This window comes from Nannospalax galili, unplaced genomic scaffold (assembly GCF_000622305.1).
Source record: "Nannospalax galili isolate Female #2095 unplaced genomic scaffold, S.galili_v1.0 scaffold290, whole genome shotgun sequence".
In the NCBI taxonomy this organism is placed as follows: domain Eukaryota; kingdom Metazoa; phylum Chordata; class Mammalia; order Rodentia; family Spalacidae; genus Nannospalax; species Nannospalax galili.
The window spans coordinates 5393242-5402785 of NW_008331486.1; the positions used below are offsets into that span (position 1 = coordinate 5393242).

The following is a 9544-nucleotide window of genomic DNA, read 5'->3' on the forward strand; positions in this document are numbered from 1 at the left end:
GGTGGGTGGGTGGGTGCATGAGTGGGTGGATAGATGGGTTAGATGAGTGGATAGGTGGGTGGCAAAGGGATGGTGGATGAGTATGGGTAAGTGGGTGGATGGATGGGTGGTAGGTAGATGGGTGAGTACATGGGTGGATGGGTGGGTGCATGGATGGGTATATGTGGAGTGTCTGGACTGGGGAGTGCAGGGGTAGGTGGGTAGATGGATGGGTGGGTAGGTGCTCAAGTTGGTGTGCAGATGGATAGGTCAATGGATGGATGAATGGACAGTTAGGTGTATGTGTGGGTGGGTAGATGGTTGGGTGAATGGGTTGATGGATAGATGAATGGGTGGGGTGCATGCTAGATGGTTGGGTAAATGCGTAGAAAATAAATGGATATTTATATCCTATTAATGCCAAAGGCACAGCAAGGCTGTAGGTGGCAGTGAGACCCCTGGCAGCCAGGCTGTCAAGCCCCATGCTCCTTTAACAGCTGTTTCCGTATCTCACTATGCTGCCATCTCCTTGTCTGTAGACCCTAGACCTGGAAGCCCCCTTGAAACTGGGCCTGGGCCACATCCACTTACCCGGGACAAAGCTTTGGAGTTCATGGTTATGCTGCAGTTGAGGATGCCAGCAGTGGGTGTGGGTACCATGTAGACTCGGAGGAGGAAGCTGAAGCGTGGGTTGCCCTCAGGGCTTGGGGGCAGTATGTTCACACAGCTGCTCTTGGCTGCCCGGTTCTGGATGAGTTCCACCTTGTCCTTCTTAGGCCCCAAACTCAGGTGACAGCTTTCTAACTCGACTGTGACCTCAGAAATTGATGGGGATATGCTCACCTGCACAGGGAGGTCGGGGGACAAGGTATGGGCAGTTATTCTTGACCCTTCATCTCTGCTTTCTTGAAATAAGCTAGATGGAGAGTCCCCACCTCAGAATCCTCACATTAGGAAGGCAGGCTGGGGCCTGCAGAGCAAACAGGAAGGACAGGGTAAAGTTCCAGGAGCAATGCCTTTTCTACCTGTCCCTCCCATGCACCCAGTGTAGCTCCCTCCCTCTGAAGTTGAAATCTAATCTTTTCGCTAGCAAGGGTGGAAAGAAAGGCACTTAGGGAACTCCAGGAGCCAAATGGGAACCAAGCACCCAGTACCTGCACAAAGCCCTGCTGACCCAGCTCGATGGTGCTAGATGCTTGGAGGAAGTGTGGGCTGAGGTAGAGGCCCAGCTGGAAGGAGAGGCTGTCCATGTCATAACACTGAATCTTTTTCTGTGGGGGGAAGGAGGGATGGTGAGGGAGCTAGTGAGTTTGAGTGGCAACAGCTGGGAGGGTGAGCAGTGGGAATCGATGCAGGAGTCTGGGCCCAGGGTTGCCTAACCCTCATCCTCACCTTCAAGATAGGCTCGTATTTATTAAGAATGCACTTGGTGCCGAGCTTGTGGGAAGAGATTTCATACCTCTCAGTGGCTGCTCCTAAGGCCCCTATGGAGTGAGGTCCTCTCTCAAGTCGCAGTTTACAATGAATGACCTTTGCACCCAGGAGGGGTAAGTGACTCATCCAAGGCCACACAGTACATGCTAAAACTTTCTGATTTGAGAGACTGAAAGTTGAACCCTGAGAATCACTACTGCCAGTGTACAAAAGGGGAGACTGGGGCACACTGGAAACAGGACTTGTCAGATCCAGTGTTTCCTGAGGACTTCAGTTTCCTAAACCAGCCCTGGCAGCAGATCCAGAACGAGGTGGGTAGCATGGTGACTGTCCATCTCACTCACCCGCAGTGGTGATGAGCCTGACAGGAAGCTGACGATCACCTGTAAGGATAGAACCGAGGAGCTGGTCAGAGCCAGAAAGGCCCCCAGAGGGTAGCCCACCCAACCTACCCATTTTATGGATGAGAAGACTGAGCTAAGCCATGACCAAGCTTTGGGTCCTACTGAGCGCCACACCTGCTTCTCCTTGGACTAGAGGATTGGGGAGGCATCTGGAGGGACACCCGCTGTGCCACTCCTGACATATCCCTGGCCCTGGGTGTTACCTCATTGCTGACCACAGGTGCCGTCACTTTCGTGCCACAGCTGGAGTATCTGCTTCTCAAGATCAGTTGGCCATCGCTGTCTTCAGCTTGACAGTGGGAATCCCAGAAAGTTAGGCCTGTGATGGTGCACTGCACAGCCTGGTCAGGTAGAAGGGCACTGTCAGCAGGTCCCGTCCCTCCTGCCACCTCTCCGTCACTCCCCAGCACTATCAGAACTGCCCACAGAGCTGCAGAGATGGCTGAGCGATTAGGAGCACTGACTGCTCTTGCAGAGACCTGAGTTCAGTTCCAAGCACCCACATGGTGGCTCACAATCATCTGTGACTCCAGCTCCAGATGATCCAATACCCTCTTCTGGTCTCCACAGGCATTACATGCAAGTGGTACACAAACATACATGCAGGCAAACACTCATATACTTAAAATAAAAATAAGTTTTTTTTTTTTTTGGTCTTTTTTGAGACAGGGTTTCCCTGTAGTCCCAGCTGGCCTGGAACTCACTATGTAGACCAGGCTGGCCTTGAACTCACAGAGTTCAAGTTCTGAGTTCAGCTCCCCAGTGCTGGAATTAAAGGCGTGTGCTACCACGCCCGGCTATAAGTCTTTTTTTTAAAAAATGCCCCTGGGGTTGGAGGAATGGCTCAGGAGTTAAGAGCACTGGCTGCTCATGCTGACGAGTTCAGCTCCCCAGTGCTGGGGTTGGAGGAATGGCTCAGGAGTTAAGAGCACTGGCTGCTCATGCTGAGGATCGAGGTTTGGTTCCCAGCACCCACATGGTGACAGCCATCTGTAACACCATTTGCAGGGATCCCAAAGCCCTCTTCTAGCCTCTACAGGGATTGTATGCACGGGTCCAGTTACATACATTCAGGCAAAACACTCACACACAAAAGACAATAAATATATTTTTAAAAAAAAAGAGAACAGCCCCGGGGGCTGGAGAGATGGCTCAGTGGTTAAGAGCACTGACTGCTCTTGCAGAGGACCCGGGTTTGATTCCCAGCACCCACATGGCGGGTATGAACCATTCTTAACACCAGTTCCAGGGGAATCTGAAGCCCTCTTCTGACCTCCGCAGCATTGCATGAAACGGGTGCACTCACATACATACAGGCAATACAGTCATATACATAAAATAAAAATAATGAATAAAATACCAGAGTCCCAAGCCCCAGCCATTCCCCACTCCCCTCTATTTGGGTTAGCTCTTCTCCTACACCATTTTTAGACTTAATGCTTCACTTTGAACTTGCTTTTGTATCTCACCTTGTCCCAAGCAATAATACCTTTAGCATCATGAATTTGAATGGCTACTTTTTTCTTTTTAAAAATTAAAAAAAAAAACTAATATGTATTGAGTGTTAACGCCTTCAAGTATGTGTGCCCATGTCATGCAATGCCAGCAGAGGCCAGAAGAGGGAGACAGATGGCCTAGAATTACTAATGGGGTTGTTAACTGTCAAGTGGTTTCTAGGATTCAAACCTGGATCCTCTGCAATAGCAGTCTATGCTCTTAACTGCTGAGCCATCTCTCCAGCCCCACTTTTTCTTTTTTTTAAGACAGGGTCTCATGTAGCCTAGGCTGGACACAAACTTGCTTTGTTGTTGAGGATGACCTTGACCTCTTGATCCTCCTTCCACCTCCCAAGTTTACCCAGGAGTACACCATTACACATGGCTGTAATATGATTATTAAATATAAAACTATGAAACTTACAAATACTCAGCTGAGCTCCAAATATAATCAACACTCACAGCCCCAGGGACATGCAGATCCCTTCAACACATTCCAATTTCAGGGCAGGTAAACTTTTCCTATAAAAGGTTAGTATTTTTGGCTTTCTGGGTGTTGGGTAACAATTTCCTATGAGATAAGACATTCCACCCTGCAGGGAAGCTTCTTAAGCTCAGGAAATAACTCAAAGGCTGCAGGAAATCCCTGAAACTGCCCAGACACGAGGCTCCTCTCTCCCTAAGGCTAAGTAAGGGCTGCTGAGAGCTGAGCTGTGTACAAGTTGTGCAGCTAGCCCCAGGCTTCCAGTGTTTGTGAGCTGTGAAGTGGGCTATGTGCGATGTAGCTGTCTTTAAGTCATTTCGGTTCCTGTACATAACCCCAGTAAACTCATTGGTTCGCCATGTTAGACTTTGGTGGTACCCTAACTTTGTTCTGTCATCTGTTCCCTATCTGAGGAGAGGAGACGTTTGTTCGTGTTTTCCCAGGCACAGTGTCAGTGTCACACAACAGTGGGTCATGTGGTCTCTACTGTAATGACCTAGCTTTGCTATCACACCCTGAAAGCAGTCATAGTGACTGTGAAAATGAATGATGGCGATGATGATCCAATGAAACTTTATTTACAAAAATAGTCAAGAGACCAGAGTTTGCCAACTTGTCTTTGAACAATAAAACCCTAGAATTTCTCAGTGGCCATTTTAAGATCAAAGGCTGAATCTCAGAGTCCTAAGAGTACAGTGGGCTTGTTGGTGTTAGCACATGAATCTGGCTAACCCACACCCATTCCTCCAAGAGGCTGGCCCTGATTGCTGCTGCGCTGCACCCTCAGCATCTGCCCTCCAGATGAAAATGGCTCTGGTGGAAGTTCCAGAAGTACATGCACCCAGAATTCAAACTCTACAAGCTGACATTTCACAAGTCAATGAGAGCAGGGGGCTCTGTGTTTGGGGTGAGTCTGGTCAGACCACTTTCTAGGATTTTCTGTCTACACAGATGCGGAGACTTAAAGAAAATGTACAGATTGAATTTTTCTGTATATATATATATATATATTTTAAATTTATTTTTAAGGGTATGAGTGTTATGCCTGCATGTATGTATCATGCAGTGCCTGTGGAGGAAAGAAGAGGGTGTTGGATCCCCTGGACCTGGAGTTACAGATGGCTGTTAGCCACCATGTAGGTGCTGGGATATGAACCTGGGTCCTCTGCAAGAGCAGTCAGTGTTCTAAACCGCTGAGCCATCTCTTCAGCCCCCATTTTCTGTATATTTAAAAAGAACTTTTAAAAAGACTTTTATTTTTAATTATGTATATGTGTGTGTGTCTTTGTGTAGGTACATGTATGTGAGTGCAGTGCCCATAGAAATCAGAAGAGAGTGTCGAATACCCTGGGGCTGAAATTACAGGTGGTGGTTTGTAAGCTGCAGGACACAGGTGTTGGGATCCCAACTCAGGATCTCTGCAAGAGCAGCGAGTGCTCTCAACCACTGAGCCATCTCCCCAGTCCTATTTATTTATTTTAAATTACATTTCAAAAAAAACAAAATGAAACATAAAAGCCAGGCGTGGTGGCACAGGCCTTTAACCCCAGCACTCAGGAGGCAGATGCAGGTGGATCCCCGTGAGTTCAAGGCCAGCCTGGTCTACATAGTTCTAGGACAGCTGGGGCTACAGGAGATCCTGTCTCAAAAAGAGCAACCCCAAAAAAATTCCATTTCATTTGTTTATCATGTGCCTGGAGGGGTAGGCATGCCACAGTATGCACATGGGGATCAGAAGACAGTTTGTCACGGGGTAAGTCCTCTTCCCACTGAGCTATCTCACCAGCCCACTTCTCTGTATTTTTTAATAAAGATTTATTTATTTATATTTTATGTGTATGAGTGTTTTGCCTGAATGTTGTATGCCATGTGCATGTAGTGTTTATAGAGGCCAGAAGAGGGTGCTAAATCCCCTGGAACTAGTGTTACAGATGGTTGTCAGCCACCATGTGGGTGCTGGAAACCAAACCTAGATCCTCTGCAAGAGCAGCCAGTGCTCTTAACTGCTGAGCATCTCTCCAGTTCCATTTCCCTATTTTTTTTTTCTTTTTTGGTCTTTTTTGAGACAGGGTCTCCCTGTAGCCCCAGCTGGCCTGGAACTCATTATATAGACCAGGCTGGCCTTGAACTCACAGAGATCTGCCTGCCACTGCCTCCTGAGTGTTGTGTACCACCACACCCAGCTCATTTCTGTATTTTTAACAAACAGCGTGATGCCTACATTCACACTGTAGCTTAGTTTCTCATCCAACAAGAAATTGTTACATTTCCCCTGCCAGAGTCGAGGACTGGGACAGCCTTGGGCATGCCAGATGAACACAGGCCACTGAGCGAGACCATGGGCTCCATCCCCAGCCCCTATATTTTTTATGTGTCTATAGATACAGATTTGCCATAGTCTTTTTACCTTCCAATATAATGTTCCAGAGATTGGTGAGTTAAAAATCCTCCCCTGGGTCCTATGGATGAATATTTAGGCTTCCAAGTTTCCCACTTTATTATGTCACAGTGCACAGAGATCAGTCTTTTGCAACTGACAAGTTTCCTTTTTTTTTTTTTTTTTCTGATGCTGGGGACTGAACCTAGGGCCTCACACACGCTAGGCAAGTGCTTTACCAATGAGCCATATCCCCTGTCTTTCTGTTTATTTTTTGAGAGAGGTTCTCACTATATAGCCCAGGCTGGCCTAGAACTTATGATCCTCTTGCTTCCTCCTTCCAAGTGCTGAGATTGCAGGTGAATGGCATTAAGCATAGCTCAGAAAGGAGTTTCTTTTGGGTGGTTTCTTAGCCCTCCAGTACTAGGGCTAGAACCCAGGGCCTTGCCCATGCTAAGTAAGAGCTACTACTTAGCAACATCTACAGCCTCTAGAGCTCTTTATTTCCAGGGAGAAAGTAGTTTTTAAGCAACTGAACAGAGTTGGGAACTCTGGAAAGTGTTAAGACAGCTACAGGGAGCATCAACTCAACAGCCGTCACTGGTCATTAGCACTGTGACCGCCACCTTCCAGACACCTGCTACCCAGGCAGGATAAAGGGGGTGAGGAGGAGGAGGAGGAGAGCAGACAGGTGAGGTTTCATCCAGGCCCCAAACCTCAGAGCCAAAAAATTGCCACATAGTCTTAACCACAGAATTCTGCATTACCCTAAATGTTCCTGAGAGGACACGGGTGACTTATCAAAGCTCTGGCAGAGATTCAGAAAGCGCAAGAAAAAAAAAAAATCACAAAAGGAGGAGGGGCAACTAGGATGCTCTCTTTATTTTTTATTTCTCTCAGTGCTGGGGATTGAACCCAGGGCCTCTTATATGCTATGGAAGTGCTCTACCACTGAGCTACACCCTGCTCTCTGCATAATTTTTTTATTTATTACTTTTATTTAATGTGTATGAGTGCATTGCCTGCATGTATGTAAGTGCACCCATGTCGTACAATGACTGTGGAGGTCAGAAGAGGGTGTTGAATCCCCCTGGAACTGGAGTTATATCCGATTGGTTGTTAGCTGCCATGTAAATGTCCAAAAAGTTAAAAGTAGCTATCTATGTGATGGTGCAGGTATATAACCCCAGAAGTCAGTAAACTAAGACAGGAGAATTAGAGTTTGATGCCAGCTGGGTGTGGTGGTACACGCCTTTAATCCCAGCACTTGAAAGGCAGAGGCAGGCAGATCTTTGTGAGTGCAAGGCCAGCCTGGTCTACACAGTGAGTTCCAGGCCAGCTGGGGCTACAGAGAGACCCTGTCTCAAAAACACCAAAAAAAAATTTTTTTAAAGAGTTTGATGCCAGCCTGGTTCCCATAGCAGGCTCCACACCAGTCTGAACTATGTAAGAAGACCCTGATTCCCAAAACAAAAGCAAGTCAAAAACCACTGTAGTGGGGGCTGGGGACACAGCCTAGTAGTAAAGCACAGAGCATGACGTGTGGCCCTGGGCTTGATCCTTATCACTGGGAGGTTGGGGTGGGTGAGGGGGACCACTGGAGCCAAAATGTGAAGAACTGGAACAATCAAGAGGAATGGACAGGGCCAGGCAGGTGGTGCACGCCTTTAATCCCAGCACTTAAGAGGCAGAGGCTGGCACATCTCTGTGAGTTTGAGGCCAGCCTGGTCTACATAGGGAGTTCCAGGACAGCCAGGGCTACAAAGTGAGAAAAAATGACTAAAAAAACATGGAGGAGGAAGAGGAGGAGGAGGAGGAGGAGGAGGAGGAAGAAAGATGGACATAGGCCACAATTTTTTCTCAAAAGTATATAGAAAACTAGGCATGGTGTCACATGCCTGTAATCACAGCATTCTGGAGGTGGGGTTAGGAAGATCACAAGTTCAGGGTCATCCTTGGCTATATAGCAAGTTCAAGGCCAATCTGTGTTACATGAGACCCGGCCTCAAAAGTAACTAACTAAATAAAAATAGTAAAGTAAAATAAAAAACATATAGAAATCATCATGAGTCAGGAAAGCCCAGCAACAGTCAGGTTGTTATCATTCACAAGGACCTATGCCATCACTCACGACTAACAAAGAATCCTAAGTTAATAAATGAACAGAACGCCATGTTCCACCTCCTACGCTGGCGGAGGGTTTTATTGTTATTAATTATAGTGGAGAGAGAAAAGTGGGCAAAGTGCTCTTCTAAACCACAGTGAAAATTCAAATCATGTTCTGGAAAGCCAGTCGGCAAGAGGACTTCAGGCTCTGCCTGCGATCCCCTCACTACAAATTCAGGCAAACCGGCTATCTGAGCCACAACTCTAGCCCTCACATGCAAAGCTAAGACAATAATCTGCATACACCTTCACTCGTGAGGATATCTTCCATGTGTTTATAATATCGCAGAGCAAACAGGGAGGAATTCACTATAGCACCACCATAGCATGTCAGTAGTGTAGATCATCAGGGTGGTTCAGTGACGTTGGATTAAGGACAACTGTCAAAGCTGTAAAAAGAAATTAGAAGTTGGGGCGGGGGGATGGCTCAGCAGTTAAGAACACTTGCTTTTCTTCCAGAGGACCTGGGTTTGATTCTCAGCACCCACATGGCGGCTAACAACTGTCTGTAACTTGTTTCAGGGAATATGAAACTCTCTTCTGGCCTCTACAGGGTGCACTTACATACATTCAGGCGAAATGGGCATACACATAAAAATAATAAATAAAATATTTTAAAAAGAAATTGGAAGTGGAAGTTCTCTGATATGATTATACCCATGCAAGAAATACAGAGAAAAAGCTAAACAAACAAACAAACAAAAAACCCTCTACAATTAGAACATAAGGTAGAGGCAGGAGGATCAGAAGTTCAAGGTCATCCTCAGTTACGTAGTGAGTTCAAGGCCAGCCTGGGCTACGTGAGACCCTGTCTCAAAAAATGAAAGAAAGGCCAGGTGTGGTGGTGCATACTTTTAATTCCAACACTTGGGAGGCAGAGCCAGGCAGACCTCTGTGAGTTCAAGTCCAGCCTGGTCTACATAGTGAGCTCCAGGCCAGCTGGGGCTACAAGGAGACCCTGTCTCAAAAAAGAACAAACAAAAAAGTGTGTGTGTGTGTGTGTGTGTGTATGTGTGTGTGTGTGTATGTGTGTGTGCGTGTATGTGTGTGTGTGTGTGGATGTGTGTGTGTGGATGTGTGTGTGTGTGCGTGTGTGTGTGTGCGTGCGTGCGTGTGCGTGTGCGTGTGCGTGCGTGTGTGTGCGTATGTGTGCGTATGTGTGTGTGTATGTGTGTGTATGTGTGTGTGTGTGTGTATGTGTGTG

At 47.1% G+C, this 9544-nt stretch overlaps 1 protein-coding gene across 1 annotated transcript in view; it reads right to left on the reverse strand.

The window, feature by feature from the left end:
• Positions 1-9544, reverse strand: part of Eng (endoglin) — a 47292-nt gene that overhangs the window by 2999 nt on the left and 34749 nt on the right. The window contains exons 10-13 of the mRNA XM_008825189.3: positions 2021-2158; positions 1758-1796; positions 1134-1250; positions 571-822 (exon numbers count right to left, since the gene is read on the reverse strand). Coding sequence (XP_008823411.1) covers positions 571-822; positions 1134-1250; positions 1758-1796; positions 2021-2158 — 546 coding nt within the window. The remainder of the gene's footprint in view (positions 1-570; positions 823-1133; positions 1251-1757; positions 1797-2020; positions 2159-9544) is intronic.